At 37.7% G+C, this 19,416-nt stretch overlaps 1 protein-coding gene across 4 annotated transcripts in view; it reads right to left on the reverse strand.

Annotated features, from left to right (window-relative positions):
* The window catches only part of VCAN (versican), a 102,421-nt gene that overhangs the window by 15,874 nt on the left and 67,131 nt on the right, over window positions 1–19,416 (reverse strand). For all 4 annotated transcript variants that reach the window (XM_036914220.2, XM_036914217.2, XM_036914219.2 and 1 more), the window contains 4 exons: window positions 17,825–17,938; window positions 15,504–15,617; window positions 10,515–10,673; window positions 9,151–9,233 (listed from right to left, as the gene is read on the reverse strand). In XM_036914220.2, coding sequence (XP_036770115.2) covers window positions 9,151–9,233; window positions 10,515–10,673; window positions 15,504–15,617; window positions 17,825–17,938 — 470 coding nt within the window. The remainder of the gene's footprint in view (window positions 1–9,150; window positions 9,234–10,514; window positions 10,674–15,503; window positions 15,618–17,824; window positions 17,939–19,416) is intronic.

The following is a 19,416-nucleotide window of genomic DNA, read 5'->3' on the forward strand; positions in this document are numbered from 1 at the left end:
ACTCAAAATGTACTTCAACTCATGCTAGAGTTTTTAAACCCAAAGCTGCAGGAACTTAATTCACAGAGAATTATTATCCTTGCATAGATCTAAGTGAAGTTTGGGATGCGAAGTTTTGAAATGCAAAATACAATATGGCCACTAGGTGGTGATATCCACCCACCATCATATTATGAATTGTCAACCAAGTTACTTAAAACAAAATATAGAATACCCCCCAAATTATGATTATTTACTCCATGTGGCAAAAACGATTAAAGTATTATCTGTAATGGTTCTCCTCTATTTTGTAAGGAAAAGCATGAAGAGAACTTTTTGCGGAAAAATTGACCTTAGCTAAAACAGTGTTCACCAAGCTGATGGCACTCTATTCTGTTACAGGCCGTTGTACCCATTGTCTGAACTTTCTATCTTACTAAAATGTCCATCTACAAATAACTTATTTTTATCCATTTTTTCCTTTTAAAATTATTAGATGATTTGCATCAATGGGGAAATTGCATGAGAAGTAAGCCAAATCTATACTATCCTCTTAAATCCTCAGAACAAGGGAGATCATAAGCAAACAACTACACATACAGATTGGCGTCGGCAGTGTGATTCACATTTAGTTTGTTTTTAGGTAAAAAGTTGTCTCGATTAGCTATAAAAATATGACATCTGTACAAAAAGCTGACTTCTCTGTGCAAACTCCTTTTATTACCTGGAACTGTTAGTGCCATTGCTCTACGATAAATAACATCCAAATGCCATCGATGTCAGGGATAAGCAGATGATGCCACCAAAGCATAAGAGCAAACTCCAAACAGACAACACTTTCCCAAGGGGACCGCATACCCGTTTGAAATATACGCTGGTAAGAAACCACATTTTCACGAAATCAAGAACTCAGTATAACCACTCTGGGTTACCCCCAGCCTTTCAGAACACAGGTCTACCTTTGAGGAAGCTGGGAGGACTACTTATCACAGAAATCCAAACAGTTGGTAACTTTAAAATGCCTTTTCTTCCTAGATGGCTGTGGCACACAATAGGCATTTGTTCGCAGTCTGTGGGGGGCACGTTTCATTCTGTTTTATTTAACTGGCTGGGGCAAGTGACCTCATGCAAGGCAGAGACAGACCCTCCTCCGACCCTGTCCTTGCTTCAGGTTACTCTGGTCTGGGTCCTGATTTATTTATGTTTTAAGAAAGGTTATGGTTTTGCTGTTGTCTTTTAGTTAAACAACCAAAGGAAAAGAGTGGCTTTGTTTTAAAAGAGAAAGAGACGTTTGTTTCGGTGTCGCCCCCCTAAGCTGGCAGCTGGAGTCGGATTCTACAGACACGAACATGATGAAGGGAAGAAAAACTAACTGGGGTCTCCTGATAGTTGTTAACATGGCAATATGCCCATTATTTTCCTGGCTGGCAAATCCCTGTGCAGGAGAGACGATCTGCCAGACCTTGAGCACAGCACTAATCTTGGGTAATGGCGTGAGCTCACAGCCCTACAAAGCAGCAATTATCAACAGCATTTTCCGAAGGATGTGAGTTACTCCCACTGTGAGACCACGTGGAGAGGGGGCCTGGGCACAGCCCCACGGAGCAACTCGCATTTAATCCCCACCATGAATGGTGCCAGTGGGCTCCTGTTCCCGAGCTTGTCTGCACAGGTCTTCAGTTAGGAAGTGCTAAGATCCAAGTGCAACGTGAACCTGCCAAAACCCATCCAACTTTTTTTTTTGCCGTTGCTGTGCATTGATTGCCTTAAACTAATTAGCAATTACATTGAAATATCTGTGTGTCATTGTAAAGTTTCATACAGCACTGTTGGAAAAGTATCTGTGAGAAGGTACCACTGCATTGATAAATTTTCTTTTTTTTTTAGGATAATCCTGTCAATAATGAAATACTGCTTGACCCATGGTTAGCAATCTGCACTCAAGTAAACGCAAGGCGGAGATGAGGGTTTTGGGTTCTAGAACTACTCTATGACTCCTCACAGTTCACACTTAGAAGAACCAGTTCTTTGGTTTAAATCAAGCTGAACTGCAACACAAGCAGAAGTTTTCATTAAGAGCTCAGTGGTCTTTTACTTAAAAGAAACTGAGAATTCTTCCACTCATGAGTAATGTGTTAAGGGATGAGGAGACAGCACGTTTTCCTTGGCTTTTAAGTTACTATAATGAAGCCTGTGAGGTTTGACATAATTAAATCAATGTTGCTCTGCAGTGTGACTTGTTCACAAGGAAGTGGCGTCTGGCCTGGAACCAAACCCATAGCCCAGGAGAGGGGCCTCCACCAGCAAGTACTTTACAGAAAGTCTCCTAAGACTTTCAGGTAGAAAAAGGAAAACAAGTGTTTGGTCTGTGGGTTTTGTTCTGCATTGTTCTCTGCCAAATCACGGACAATCCTTCCAAATGAGCAGAAACCTAGCGAGAAGCTTGGCAACACCAGGAATCAGTTAATACTCCAGATTCTCTTTTCAATGTCCAACACATCTGGGAAAGGGAGGAAGATAGGAACCTTTGTGTTTATAAAAGGGTAATGATACATTCCTGCAGGAAAACAATAATGGTTTATGGCCTGTGATTTGTTACTCCTTTCCTCTGCCCCTTTCAGTGTCTCTTCCTGGGTAAAGGGCTATTTCTTTATTGTTTCTACCTTTTTCAAAGCTGGTTTTTCTCACTATACTTTGCTTGACAGACTGATGTGTTTATTTATGAAAAAGAAAAGGGGCCTCTGGATTTAAAGTCAAAAATCTAAAACCAATCTGGCGGGTCCCATGCATCAGCTCTAACCAGGAGTGCAAGTGGCATCCCAAATTTTAAGTGAGCCAGCTTGCTAAAGGTGGACCATGCTTAACAAAATGAAAAAAAAACAAAAAACAGAAAACAAAAATTCAGTTATCCTCCAGAAATATTTTTCAAGTAGGATTTTTAAGTACAAAAGGATTTCTTTTCAATTAGCCTTTTACAATCTATGTCATAACGGTCAAGGGGCAAGATGCGGTTGGTTAGAGCTAGAAAAGAAGATATTTATGGATCTGTGAATTAGTAAGTTGTCTGAGAACTTCCTGACTAGATTCAGACAAATGCAGAGGAGAGGAAGTCTTTCTGTTTTCTCCAAACAGGAGTGAAGCAGGAGGACACGACAGCTTCCTAGGAAGCTGACCAGCCAGCAGCCTGGCAAGGGTCGACACTGAGTGCTGACGAAGTAGCGATGACAGAGGGAAAACGTGAAGGAGGCATAGATGTTTTTTAAATGTGTAAGAATAAAGTCAGGACCTTTATTTCCTGTCCCACAAATCAAACTCTCTAAAAGCTCCTCAACACTTTTCAGAGGGTTCTATTTGGTCCTCAACCTCTGGACACTGCTGTCTAAGGTGATATTTTCCTCTGCGGTAACTGCAGCTGATCTGCTGAAGCATCCACTCTGAGTAGTGAAGGGTAAGCTTGAGGTTGCCACCGGATGCACTAGAGAGAAAAGGGAATGGAGCAAAGTTCTCCCCTCACAGGAATTTATTCCTGGAGGTTAGAGAGAGGAAGGAGTGAGGTAGTGACAGGTTTACATCTCTGAGGTCCATGGGTTAATGGTGAACCACTGGCTGGGGAGATGTGTTGTAAGAAGTACTATGATGAAGGCACCTAATCGTTCCCAGTTTCTCCCTAATTGTGATGTCAATGGGCAAACCATAAAATGTGGTTGAAAAGAAAGTTGTAAAGAGGATTTTACTAGAAAGTAACAGATAGAGAAACATAAATGATCCCACAGTGTTCCCTGGTGACCGTCTGCACTTGGAAGAACAGAGACTTTGATAGTGGATGAATAAATGAAGCTCTGCCCAACTTTAGGCAACCAATCCATCCCTGGTCAACCAATCTGTAAGAAATTAAATGAGCCAATTACATTCAGGAATGAGACTTCTTTTTGCATGTTTCGTTGCATTTTGAATTTGAATAATACAGTTTTTTAAAGCCACTCTCTTTCAGAAAGTGTAATAGAATTTAGGCCTATCTTGAAAAAAATTCCTCCTTTCAAGTTTTGAGTAATTGTTGGTTTCCTAAAACTTCATGGAAACTCTGTCCTGATATAACTCAAACCTGCAAGGGTGGCAGAGGTGGAAAAGTTCGCTCTCCATTTTTTCCTCCCAGAGCTTGTTGCACATGTATTCTCGGGACAGCCATGGGCAGGACTGCCAGCATTTCCAGGAGGAATGTCTGTTCTCCTTTAGGCTAATAACTTGTGAGATGCATTATGCTCCATTATGCACTTCTGTTTTTGAGGGACATTTTTTTTTCTTTTCACCATATTTGATATCCCACCTATTAGGTTTTTATGTTTTTCACACAGGTGAAACTTTAAATATTTAATTTAGATAAGCAAGAATTTAGCAAAATACTTCATTGATCATTTCAGGATTCAAAAGAGAGTGAGCTGGTTGGGCAGTGGGTGGATATTGATACCATTCAAAAAACATTTATTAACTATCTATTTTTGTCTGCCAGTCTGCTAGGTGCTGAAAAAAAATAGAGATCCAAGTTAATGCAGGCCTCAGAAAACTCAGTGTTTGGGAATTAGCCCCACAGTGGTCAGTGGTAAATAAGAAGAGGACACAAAGGCCTTCTGGAACACAGAGGGTGAGCTCTTAGTCACACCCAGCGAGGAAGGCTTCCTGGAAGAAGCAGACTCTTGACTAAGCAAGATACTTGAACATTTATTAAATAAAACTAGGGCAAGAGGTGAGAATATTCTAAGCACCAGGACAAGTGGGTATAAAGACACACAGGAATGAGATGCCATGGCTTATTCCAGAAACTGTATTTTAAGATGAGAAAACTTAGGAAAAGGCATATGGAGTTGGTGGACTTGGTATGCCATGCTAAAAGTTAGAACTTTTATCCTGAAGGCAAGAGGAAGACATTGCAGAATTTTAAGAAGGAGGTAAGGGTATATAGCAAGGGGAGAGGAAGGTCATAAGCCCTGGAAAACAACTGGGAAAAAAACACTTCAGACTAGTCATTCATTTAACAGTGGGTTAAAGAAAAAACTTGAAAGTCAGCTAATAGTAAAAAAAACTAGATAAGAAATGTTTGTTTAAGTTTGCCAGCTTTAATGTGTATTTAACTCGGATGGTTTAAGTTAGTGTCTTTGAAGACATTACTTGTGTGACAAGTAAAGTAATTCATTATTGAAGTTATTTGTCAGGGTTTCTAATGAAGCAAATGGGGCATTTTGCTGTTAGAGATCAATAATCAAGTTAAAGAATAACTGGTTAGTACAAAACCAAGGGAGAAAATGAAAACTAAACTCTGTTATGAGAAAATAACCATAGGAGAAATCACAAGGGTAAGGCTAGAACCAATTTTATTCATGAGTATACTTCTGTGAAATGTATTGGATAAACACCTCAAATAAATAATAAAACATATTTTTAAGCTATAACAAAAAATTGAATTTGGCATTTTATTAATGATACTAATGTCCCATTAGAGGCCAGTAGTGTGGAATGAATCAATTAGAATCTGAAGAAAAAGGACAACTTAGTTAACTTGGTCAAACAGCATTATTAATTTAGTATAAGCATAGCAATTGAATTAGTTCAGCTATCGTGCATAATCACACTAAATATGACATAATTACACTGCAAGTTTACTGGAAGCAAAGTTTGTTTCAAGAAAAGAAATTACTAAAATTAAGACCTAACATAAACTTGTTTTTACTGAATTGTAAAACTGAGTAACAAAAGATCATGTATGGTAAATATCAAAGGTTCTTTTTATTTTAATACTGCGCTACCTCCCAAGAAGAATAAGCCCTAATAAATCTTTCAAACAAAAAATGGAGATGCTGGGGATGGGGAGAAATCACTCTAAAACATAAACAAGTCCTCAAAATTGCACATAGTCAAGTTAACACCATTTCCAAGTGTATACAGATAACTGCTCTTCCTGATGAAGAGTTTACTATTAGGGACATTTTCAAAAGCAAGACATTTGGAGTAAACAGCGAAATAAAGAACGACTATTAGAGTCAAAGGCCTGAGCACATATGGAACCTGTTAGGGGGTCGGTGGCTGTAGGAAGAACTACAAACGCGTTTGAGACACCTAGGCTGTCTCTGAGAGGAAGGGATAGAAGCAAGGGTGGTTACAAAAGCAGAAAGTGGGCCAGAGATCAATCAGATGGGAGGGATAAAGGCTGCTGGGCAGATGGTCTCTTCTGTTCCAAGATGTTCAAAGTTAAGGGACACTCCTTAACACACTTATTCTACACAGAGAGGGAATTAAGAAGAAACGAAGGGTCTGCCAGAGTTTTTTCTAGATTTACTTGTGTCATTTCTTTGATAAACTTTGCTTGTTTATGTAATTCATTTGCTGCCTTCTGCAAACCAAGGCCCTTATTTGGTGCTCTCTCCATAACCCTTATGTTTCCATTTTAAAATGTGAATTAATAAAGAGTAAGGTTCTTGCTTACATTGTACAGTTACCTATGTTAGGTTATGTTACCTTCCTCTAAAAATTTCATAGGACGATCCATATTTCTTTTTTGACAAAGGGCAATGCTTGCTTATTTACCAAGTTTAGGGCCAGTCTAGACTATGGAAATGGTAATTAAATTATTTTCTTCACAGTATTTTTCATAGCCATTAAAACTTAAAATTAATGGACAAAGATTAAGAAAACAACAACAGTTGAGGTGGCCGGCTTCAGGTAGCAGAATGATGACATCTGATGAGCCAAGCTCCCCTGAATGGCATTTGACAGGGAAGATAAACTCCCAGAGATACTTCACAGACTTCCCATAGCTGCCAGATAAAAGCCCAGTGTCATTAGCAAAGAGCATCAGCAGCACAGGGCCTTATCCTAGACACCATGAGAAATAAAAAGCAGGCAAGAGAAACACTTCTCTGGAGAGATGAATTGCCCATGGAGAGACCAGAATAGACATCAAATAACACAAAAAAATGCTAAGAATGAAAACATACAAATCAATTCTATACAACCAACAATAGATTGGAAATAGTTGGGGACTTGATCCAATAAGGTCAGTATGACATAAATGACAAATTTTACATATACTCCACCTGGCCAAATGAGGCTCCTGTAGGCTCAGGGGAACATACAGGGACACTTTGAGGTAAGTCATGGTCCAGGTCGATAAGGCACAAGGAAGCAGCAACCAGAACTGGCCGCCTGAGTCCTTGGCATTTTGTCTTCGGTGGTACAACTGGAGCTCACAAGGATCTTGCACTTTTTACTGGGCTTATTTATAAGGGAAAATTTGTGGGAGGAAGCCTTACTAGTGAGTGTCCTAGAAACCCAATCTGTCCCACAGCAATGAGGCGTGCATTCAACAAAGAGAAATCTCATTAAATGCCTATACTACTTAATACACATTAACAAAATTATAAAAGTTTTAACTCTCTGTAATATACGGAAAAAAATCCTTCTAATTTTTATGCTCACTTCTCAATTAAATTAACCAAAATGTCCATCTTCAATTTTATATGTAAGGACTCATGCCATACCAACCACTACTGATCTAACTGAGCAGTTATTATCCCCTGCTCAACTGAGCAAAATTATCCCCCTGAAATTATCATCCATTTCAGCAAAGTGAACTCATACAGATGCAACAATTGCAGGTACACCATCCAGCTAGAACAATTAGAAGAAAATAAGACTATTGATCCAGAACATGTGATTAATATATACCTTACTGGGAATTTATTTTATGTGGACAATCTACCTGCCTTATTTTTTTGCATCTTGCAGAAGTACCTACTTAGGAACTTGAATGACAAATTAGTGCTGATTAAATATAAGGGGTGATGACAGAGAGACAGAAAGCCAGGCTTTATTTTAAGGTTACTCACATAAAAACGTAGTGACTTCATTACATTTTAAAGTCAAAGAGATGCCAGCCAGGAGAAACTGGCTTTAGAGTTTAAGTTCAGGTCTGAGTTCAAATATTGGCTCCACCACTTAATAGCATTGTGACTCTTGGAAAAAATCTCAACTTAACTGACCTTCCCTTTTTTCACCCATAAAACATCTAGTGCCTCTCTTAAAGTTTATCATGGGGCATAAATAAATAAAAAATGCTTAGTGTAATGACTGACACGGAGATGAACTAAGCAGTGTGTCCACAAAAAGGCAGAGGAGATTTCCTGAACAGAATAGAACTTCCAAAAGCAGAGATTCCTTTGGCATCAGTTCTAGGATGAACTTTACATTTCGCCAAACTCATTAAATCCAGATGAGTGGCCGGCAATGAATGAAATTTAAGCACCTAAGTAATTTCATACCAAAAAGAGCTTAAAAATTATTTTCAATTTTCCTTCTTATTTTTATCTAATTTAGAATTTAATTTACACTTACTGTGTAGCCCAGTGGACCCCAACTTTGTCTGCATTTTAGAATAAGCTGGGAACACCTGGAAAAAATCACTGCCAACAGTTTTGCTTTAATGAATTTGAGCTGAGGACTAGGCACTGGATGTTTAACTATACCCCCCAGGAGATTCTAATCCGCAGCCAGGGCCTAGAACCGCTAGTATAGTTAACCACTTTTGCTTCACCTGTCCAGACTTAAGAACCAGCCTACTTAAGGTTGTAGCCAGAATCACCATTCACTCCTTTTTTGAATAAGTAGAAAAATCTAAAAAACTACATAATTAGTCAGCAGACTTGAATGGAAGGAAATTCACAAGGGAAGTCCACAGTCATTTTTGACATGAAAAAAATAAGCACTTTTGTTTGGATAAAAATGAGCCATGCCTTACAGCAGGTTTCCAGCACAATTATGTAAGAGCAAGAGGTTTTATTCTTTTTTAAAGGCCCTTTCTCTTACATTCATTCTTTTCCTTTTTGCTTTGAAGCTCTGAAAAGAGAGATCATCTAAAAGACAGACGTGAGACAATACCGCTGATCATGCAGGTTTCCAGTTCAATGGAAAATCCGATACACCTCTCTCGTGAAGAGAGCCACAGTGACTGGGGCTCCGGTAGTCGGACCAGTCAGCATGAGCTCTGTTCTAACCCCCCTTTCCCACTAGGTGACCCTGAGCAAGTCACTTAACTGGTCTCCAATCTAATACACCTTCTGCAACGCGAAATCAGCACACGGTACAAAGTTCCTAGAATTGGTGTCACTTCCATGAGCTGCTTACCAGCGTGCTGCCATCAGTCCAACGGAAGTCATGTTCAAACATCTTGTCATTGAGGCCTATCCACTGATAATCATGGCCCACACCTAAGAGAGGGGAAACAACACAGACATTTTTACTACCATTCCCATATAAGGATGAAATGTAGCAAAGAAAATTATTTTCAGAGTGAATCATGTGTCCTTTTTTCTGGCAGGGTTTTTGTTTAGTGGCTCATAAAAATCTGTCATAGTCTGACTATCTTTTGTTTTTCTGCCCAATGTGTTTTAAACTAAAAAAGCTAATGCACCAAGATTGTGAAACATTGAAATATCAGACATAAGGCAATAATTTCCCTGGCAGTATATTATAAATATTTTTCCATCCTTACTTATCATAAAAGCTTTCCATTTATTTATTTATTTATTTTATTAAGCTACGCCATTGGCAAAAATTCAGTGACCCAATAAAAATGTGACAGATCTCACCCATGGTAGCCTTGCTTTGGAAGCCACATGTTTCTTCTCAAAGTGTTTTAAACACTGAACACCTAGACCAAATAGTTCTGCAAAATTATCCACAAGAATAATTCCTTTCATCAGGAGATGAGTCACTGGCAAGGACACCACGTAAAAGGTTAAATGAACCTCTATCCAGATTTTGCAAAGTAACAATCAAACTCTTAAAAGATAGCAGTCCTCATAAAAACATACATAACAGAATATCAAAATATGTCATGAGCCAAACACTTCTACATATTTGTACATAAAAGCTAGCTGCCCTTCTCTTTGCTAGAGTTTAAGGAGTTATTGTTAAATAATTATTACCCTGGTAGTAAGTTTTATTAACTTTCAGTCTCCATCTTTTCATATTCTTAATATGAAGCCCACTTTCTATGGCCTAAAACAATTAGAAACTTGGAAGAGAACCAATTATGTACAGAGGATAAGATTAGAGTGCCATCAACAATTCAGTTTTAAGAAGTGAGATCAAAATAACTAACAGCAACTTTCTCTTTAGCTTTAGGCAATGCATTCACATATTCAAAACAGAGACCACAAAGGTAGCCTTGAGGAGAATGAGACTGACCCATAAGCAGCCACTTTTGCAAGTCAAAAAATAATCAAACAGCACAACTCAACTACAGCGTGCTTTTGTACCTATTACTGCTGGCAGACCAGGAAATCCCTGCCTATGTCACAACTGAAGGTTTCTCAGAGTAGGAGGCTCATATAGGAGAGATGATTTTAAGTAGTTTGCAGATGAGGGATTTAATAAGTTGAATCACCACTGAGAAAGCTATGTCTTTTAATTCGGATACAGAGAAAGCCAAGAAGGTGGTGAGACTGTGTGAAGCTTCAGGAAACCTGTGTATATGTGGTACATACGGTTCACAAACATTTGTTCCTCATGAGACAGGATGCTTGTGAGATGGGCACCCTGCAGACGGCATTCCCGCTCAGCCGCGTCCCACGTGCGTCGGTGAGCGAAGTATTTGTAGCACTGCCCTTGGAATTTGTGCCAACCATAGTCACACGTCTCGGTGTCTGGAAGGAGGGAGGCAGGGGCTTATTAAACTCACCTACGTCATTCAGTCTTGGCTCACGTTTCCAAGTGTTAACAAGAAGACCCAACGATAGCAATGCCATGTCCCTGAAGTTACCAATTAATAAGCTGTGATCACGATGACAAAAATCATGACAAAGACAGCCCAACTAATTCCTGCCAAGTGGGTGGCTGTACATCGTTGGACTGCAAAGGCAGTATTTAATTGCAATTCCCTTGATTAATGGCCAGTGTCAGCAGGGGAGAAAACTGCAAGGGGGGGCCAATCCACCCACTTGTGAAGCCACTGGGGCTAATTCCTTACCAACAACTTTTCAAAAGAGACTCATTCAAGTGATAAGTTAAAATTCCAGAGGGAATTTCAGATAATAAGATTATGAATGTTCTATTTGCATAAGGACTTCAAAGGCTCTGGAATTAGTCCTTTCTTACTACACAGAAAGATAGCTGGGGTGGCCAGGGGCTCTTGTCAGTGCAAAAGCCACTTAACAGAGTGACTTTTTATTATTAAAAAAGCCAAATATCCACACTGATTCACTTAATTTTTGTTATTCATTAATTCAATAAATACATACTGCATGACTACATGTCAAAGAGAAAAAAATGTCAAAGAGAAAAACATTCACAAAGAGAAAAAAATGTCTTCATCGTCAGTAGGTAGCTTCGGAGATGTAGCCAGGGCTGTGTGCTTTCTTACCAAAAACGAGAGGGAATGTAGTGAACTCCTGGTGCAAATGCATCAGGATTTTAAGTCTATTAAGAATGAAGTAACCTAAGTTATTTAACTTTGTGCCCCACATTCCACCAAGCCATATACATATATGTGTATTTGTGTATGTAGTTTTATATATGTGTGTGTGTGTGTGTGTGTGTGTGTGTGTGTGTATTTTGCAAGAAGCACCCTATAACCAGTATCTTTGTGGGATGAAAACATTTTTCAAATATATCTAAATTTTACACTGACAGTAAACTTCAGCTATACTTTCTAGACTGCCAATTTTTACGTACTTTCAGTAAAGCAGCCTTGCTCATAGCTCTGCAATCTCATTGGTGATTTTCCCTCAGACTCACCCACTCATAGATGGGGTTAAATTATATGTATTAAATAATAGTCAATAGAAGTAATTTTGACTTCCACAAAATCCACCTCACAAATACATTGAGCTAGTTAACTGTAAAAACTAACAAGACTAAAAAGTTTATAGAGAACTTCCCAGATTGCCTAATAACCATCCTCCCCTTCCCTAATTTTACTGAAGGAGCCAAGGGTTTATTAAACTCACCAATTTATCTATGAAGAAAACAAAACCCTACTGGATGAAAGAAATGTGTGTCTTATATGTCATACTTAGTAGCCAAACTGAAAGTCAAATTGTTTCCTGACTCTTGCTCACTCGGATTTCTCCTCTTTCTATAATTGTGGGAAAGTATGCATTCTGAGAGATTTAATTTTTTCCTGGCTTCAGTGATTTAGACCATAATCATACAACAGATGCAGCTTACCTCTGAGAACAGTCTTTATTTCAGTTTAGTCTATCAGACCCGTTGTTTAGTTACAACCAGCTGACTAATTGGTTTAAGTAACATCTACTGGAAGTTGTGAGTTTTATAGAAGTGTTGTTTGGAGACCACCATATCCCCTAGGAAAGGACTCAAGCCTCAGCTAGGTGGTTTGGGTTAAATTAGCACTCAGCACAGAATGGAACATGTTTTGGCTACCTGGATTAATAATTTTCCTTTTGCAATATTCACATGGAAGAATTTAGAGGTGAAGTGGGAGTGTTGGGGAGCAAACATTCAAATGTGAGGGGACTTAGTTTATAAGGAAGGAGAATTGGGACAGTTTCAGAAAACTCTTACTGTTAAAGTCAGTATATGGTATTGTAATAGGACAGTTTTCTTTAACCTTGGAAATTATTATTTATTTTAAGACAGCTTAAAATTCTAGAGGATCCCTAACTTATTGAGTGAGACATTAGAAAAAAATTATTTTATATACTCTTTTTCTCTATTAACCCAAATGGTATTAGTCTGGTCTTAGTCTTTCATTATTAAAATAGATTATCATTAAGTACTTTTCCTCTTATACCAAAAATCTCAAATTATCATTAAATTTAGATGCATGACCACATCATTGCTACAATGCCTTTCTCAGTTCGCAGGTGTATATATTCTGATCAGAACACAGGTCCAAAATATAGGCACAGAATTTCTGTTAAAACTAAATGGGGACAGTTTATTTATTTATATTATCTAGACAACAGATTTATATTCCTAACGATTATATGTGTGCAAACACCAATTATAATACATGTGCAAAAGCCACTTAACAGAGTGACTTTTTATTATTAAAAAAGCCAAATATCCACACTGATTCACTTAATTTTTGTTATTCATTAATTCAGTAAATACATACTGCATGACTACATGTCAAGCAGCATCTTCTTGTATGCTACTCTGATAGGAGAGATCAGAAGCAGTCCATGTTTTCAATCTTTCCTAAAAATAATGGGGTACACATTCCATTTATTAAAAGGCAGACCTTTTAGATGATATTTTCTTAAAATTCTTCTGACATGTAGGATCACTTCTTACGCTTTAAAACTACTCGAATGCCTAGGTTTCAGGACAAGACTCAGGTTCAGTTTGGCCAGTGAGTGTTGGAGCAGGGAGAGAGGGGATGGCAATTCCTTTCATGGTGACAGAATCTGGAACTACCACTCAAGAGACTTCACTAAAAATATATTCTCATTATGCCAGATAGGTAACATTTTCAATATCTGCCATGCCTTAAGAAATTATCAACACTTAGGCACCTCTTGCTGTGTCATTGATTTTGGGTGGGGACAATCTGTGTGTGCTGAACTGTCTCCAAAGTCAGCTGAAGAAACAACAGCACAGTCATCACCGAAATTTGGACAGAAAACTGTTTAGACAGCAACGCTGCTGTTAATGAAGAAAACATTTGTTCTTAGGCAACCTGAAAAAAGGAGACATTTTTCAGTGTCCTGGCAATAAATCACAGGAGCGCAGCTGCAGCTGGTAAATAGACTCGGATGGCTGTGTCTTAGCAAATAATCTGGATGAAAGTCAAACTTGCTTTAAGATAAAATAGAATTTACCTGGAAGTCAAGTGGCTCCAGAAATGAGAGAAAAAAAATCAATGTCTTTTCTTCTTAATATTCTTTTAAAGAGTAGGAAAAGGTAACTGTCTCCAAAGTCTCTTCCAAGGATCTTTGACCACTGAATCCATTGGATAGACACATAAATAAAATGCTTATCTGTGAGAGTTACTTTATAAATGTGAAGATACTGAGAAAAACCTGGGATTTAAAAGGCAGCTAAGGTTCATTTTTCCCATTCTAATGCACTAGCTGTTTGACCTGGAACACTTCACTTTTCCTTCTTGAGCCTCAATTTCTGACCCAATGCACAGAAATACTATCAACGAAATAAAATCATGTACCTGGAAGCACCTGGCAACTTATAAAGTATCCAATAATAGTATCTCTTTTCATACCCTGTCAAGAATTCTGCTGTGTCATCAAGAGCCAGGATTTTTGTTTTCTTCAGAGCTTTGTTCTGTTCAGTTTCACTCAGAACAGTGCCTGGCAGACAGTAGGTGTTCAATAAAGACTTGCTGAAAGAATTTTTTGAATCACTCTGTGGACTTGGAACTAAGGGAGGCCAGAATCATTTGATTCTGTATTTCAAATATCTCACCCTTTTGTTTTCTTCAACAAAGGCATCCTTCTTACTGTTTTCTTTTAAGAAGAGGATCTTACTTGATCAATTTTCAGATTTCTTTCTAAATTCTAAAACAGACTCTTCCTATGCAATAGAGTAAATGAAAAAACTCTAAAAACTCAGCCATCACTCATCTTCTTCAATTGGTAATTCAATACATGCTCCTTTTAGTTTTGTTCTGAGCTGATGCCCAGATTGACACTGCAAAGTAGAATGTGGGGCCAGACCAATGTGCCTGACTGTCTTAATACATTTTCATTTTGTCTAGTGCTATAGAAGTTTGGCGCGAGACATTTTTGTCAAGGCCAAACCACTGTACAACTTTAAGCAGAGGAAATCAACATCTCAAAGTGGAGTGTGCTGAGCATGCAATCTGTTTCTAATTGATGGACTAAGAACTATTACCAATAACGATCTAAAATACACTCTCAGGTTGGCCATAAAATGCAAATTACAGGACAAGATAGTCAAGCCATTGTGCACATAGGTTTTTCTTTCATTCAGAAAAAAATAGATCTTCGGTAGGAAAATTCCCTGTTGAGCAGATTGACAATATCTTTTACATAGCGTTTGCCAAGCTAAAACTAATGCATTCTAACAACTATATTAACTCATCCTCCAGAGGTGATGGGCCACGAAAAATAAGCCTGCTGAATCTCCAGTGCTCAGGGGAGAAAACAAAGGCAGCTAACATTGAGTGCAAGACCCTTGGTACAAGTCATATACATGGGTGCCTAGTTTGTCCTCAGGAAGAATATATATCACAATGCTCCTTTTATTGGCTAGATGTCCTTACGTTCACCTCAGTATGCCTGTCTGTAATTCCACTCTATCAGCAAAACAGCAGTGATCAAGCCCCCACTACCGTTTAGATGTCGTGAGCTATGGACACATAAGGAAACCTAACATATGTGGTAACCTGTGCATTTCTTCTGCAGAGAATATGAAGTATGGCCAAAATTGCTAAAAACAACCAACTCATTATGACAAAAGGCTGCCTAGAAGTAATGTCAGAAATGAAACATCAGCAATGTTCATCATACAAATGTTGGGATAGCTCTTACCTTGCTCACAAAGTGCACCAATATAGCTCGGAAGACAGAGGCACCTAAAGGTATTAAAACCATCAACACATGTGGCTCCGTTGCGACAAGGGTTAGAGTGGCATTCATCAAAATCTGAAATATAATCATAAAAGCCCATAAAAGTACTTTCAAAAGTGATCAAGTTGTTGTAAGGATCCTATTTAGTGTAAAGTTTCCAGATAAAATAGATGGCCCATTAAATCTGAATGTCAGATTTTAAAAAAATAATAATCTTTAAGTGTAAGTATGTCTCATGCTATATTTAGGGCATACTTATATAAATAATTATTTGTTTATCTGAAATTAAAATTTAACTGACCTTCCTGTATCTTATTTACTAAATCTGGCAACCCTAAGAAAATTCCAAAGATATTCAGAGAAGGATCATTGTCTCCACTGCTTTTAGATGAGTCACATGAATCCTAACACTGATAAGAATCCCCCTACCTTTCTAGCCCCAATCCTGGCTTACAGGGAATAATGAAAACACTCAACTGGTTTCACTGCCTCTGCCTCTTCCGTCTTATATATCCTTCACTCTGCTGATCGTCATCTTATCTTTAGGCACAGACAAGATAATTTTACTCTTTGGCTTCCAAACATTCTGTGGACCCCAGCTGCCCAGGGCAGTGGTCCTAAAAGCGCAGTCTGTGGGCCAGTAACACCACCACACCCAAGAATGTTGAAATGCACCAGGCTCACCCAGACCTACTGAATCAGATTCTGTGGAGACAGCAACAATTTACCAAGCCCTGCAGATGATTCTGATGCACTCTGAAGTCTCAGAATCATTGGCTAAAAGATGAAGTACAAAACTCTTCAGTACAATGTATTCAGGGCCTCTTCAGACCTACATAGATCCAACCCTCCTTCAAGTATTCTCTCCCGGTAGGTTTGTCTCCCACAGATCCCTAGGAGGCCACCTGAATGCTCGTAGTCACCCACATGCATTCTGCAGTTTGTGATCTCTGTGCTTTTGTTTGATGTATCTGAATCTCCTTCCTCCACCTATTAAAATCCTCCCCACTTGAAGATCTGTATTAAATGTAACTTTTCTATACAGATCTACACGATCTTCCCTGGTGAAATTAATGATTTTATTCCTGTACATTTTGCAACTCCACTAAAAATTTAATGTTTAGTTAAATGAAAAGAATGTTAAAAATGAATACATAAAATAAACTTCCAAGAAATATATAATGTGTTCTCACCTAAAATGGCTTTAGTAATGATGATATTATACCGTAGTATTACAAAACACTTTTAAGGTGTTTGCTATGTGTCAGCCACTCTTCTAACAGCTTCCCATATGTTAGCTCATGAAATTATTTTAAATTGATTTCAACACAAAACAAAATGGGGGTCTGATAGATGCTTTTAAACATATATATGTGAATTTGATATTTAAGATAAAATTATTCCTTAAATGTTATCTATTGCTATCTCTACATCCCCACTAATTAGTACAAATATGGAGCTTACTAGCTTATTGACTTTTTTTTAAGACAAGCACTCTTTTAACATGTATGTCATGGACTTTTTCTAAATATTTCTGCGTAATCTAAAACCGGCCTTCTTTACTCATCACGAGAACACTGCCACAGTGCCTCTAATGGGAGCACCTGGCCACTATATTCCATCACTTCTCCTCAAAGACAAGGTCTAAATTTAGCCAAATCAAAACTGGTATTTATAGTTTTAAGAAAAAAGGAAACATAAATAGGAACGGGAATAAAAGGAATTGATTTAGTAAAGAGACAATGATATTCCTTGGACCTCAAAAGAGGATGACAATCTCAAAGTCCCTTGAAGCAGAGGTGGCTTACAGGGGCCTCAGGGGACAGCCCCAGAAGGAGCTCTCTATTCCCATCAAAGGAGCCTGTTAGCCCAAAACAGAAAAATGAAACTCCCTAATTTTTTAAAGGTAGCTTTCTAAAAACTTTTTTGCATTTAAATAGATTATTTATTGATATGCAGATTTGGGAGACTAGATTAAAAGTTTTTGTTAATACTTATGCAACTTTATTTAGGCATTTGTAAAGCCTATCTGTAACAAGCGCAACAAGACAGCTAACCACAGTAAGCTTTAGGGAATCTTGGGTACATTAACAAAATCTAATAAACATCTGCCCTCATTTTCCATATCCAACTTCAATTACTTTGATTTTAACTTTATTTAACATATGCTTCATCTATACATGGGTTTCTCTGAAATCCTCTCATTGATTTGAGCAATATAAATTCTTCCACAGTATATCTTCTGGAAAAGCACTACAGCCTTTCAGACAAGAATATCTTACCGAGTTCACACTGGTCGCCACTGTATCCTGGCACACAGGTACACACATAGGAGGTTTCAGTAGGATAACAGGTGCCTCCATTAAGGCAAGGGTTTGTTTTGCAATGATCAGGTCCTAACATGTTCAGGAAAGTAAGAAAAGCAATTAGGCTCACCTCTGAATAAATTTCAACATATTTTAGCATAAAATGAAACTTATTGCTACTATAATAGAAGCTTTATCATAGCAATTTAGATATACAACACAGAAAAGTTTAACATTAACTTTACTCTCTGGAGTGTTTCTTGGCATTACAACTAATTGTTACAAATTGTATCTATTCATTTCTGGGATCCAATCGCTGTTATTTTTTAACAATATTTTGTATGACATCTGGCAACTAATATATTCTACTGCAGATTTAGTTGGCATGATAATGGCAATTGATTTTAGTCAAAATGATTACACATATGTGCACAGTGAATGGAAAATGTAATCTTTTAAACGAGGTTAGTTCATGGGAAATGGCTGGGTACACAGAACATGCATTCTTTTTAGCAGATTGGCTTGTTATCATCATTTGAATTGTTATTGCCTTTTACCACTTAATGCTCAGAAACTGCCTTTCTTCCAAAGTGTGCACTGAAGTCTCTTCTGCTACATTAATATGCTTTTTCCAAAAACACGTTCCAAATGTACTCCTTTAAACTATACTTGAAGAAAAGCAACACAGGGATTAAATTCTACTGTATAAAAACAAACCCAAATACAAAAGCCTCACCTAAAATGAAACCCCAAATTTTTATTACCATTTCCTTATTAAAACACAATGATACTGACACTCCTAGCAGATAAACGGAAAGGCCAAAGACACATATTTATGAGAAGAAACAGTTTAAAATATATTTCCTAAATGCAAATATTTTTAGACTATTTGAAGCACAGATATTATTCTGTAATATTGCTCAGATGATTATATTTACATTAATACCTTCTATTTATTATTTGAATACTTTTTCAGATTGCTTAAGTTTCAAAATGATCGGGAATCCAAATGACAGTTGAAAGTTTTACACAATAATTGATATAAATTGGTTATAAATGGAATAAAAGTCATATTTTCAAGAATCCTAAGTCCCAAAGCCCTGAAATAATTACACATGAAAAAAAGATATCTACTTATGAAACATGAATTTAAGGAATATTCTGACACACAGATACTGCTACAGAAGATAACTGAGACTTTTCCACACAGGAATGGCAAACTCATACTTTCTGAATGTTAATTAAATTCTAGGCAACTAGAAAGACTCATTAGATATACATTCGCATGTGTGAATTCAACATTACAATTAGTTTAAGCCAAATGCTTGCACCTATTTATTTAAAAACAATCCCAGTTTTTCTAAGATTCTTTCTCCTAAAATTCTAAAAATATGGAAGATCTCCCTAGCCATTTAGTTTTCTGCCTTTGAAAGTACACTGCTTAGATGACAAAGCTACATCAACAACACATTTATGTGCTGCACTTGGTGCAAAATCAACACGACACTTATGTGAAAGTGCCTGGTAAGACTGTGAGGTACCACATAAATGTGAGGAAGTGCTATGAC

Source organism: Manis pentadactyla, chromosome 2, assembly GCF_030020395.1.
Source record: "Manis pentadactyla isolate mManPen7 chromosome 2, mManPen7.hap1, whole genome shotgun sequence".
Taxonomy (NCBI): domain Eukaryota; kingdom Metazoa; phylum Chordata; class Mammalia; order Pholidota; family Manidae; genus Manis; species Manis pentadactyla.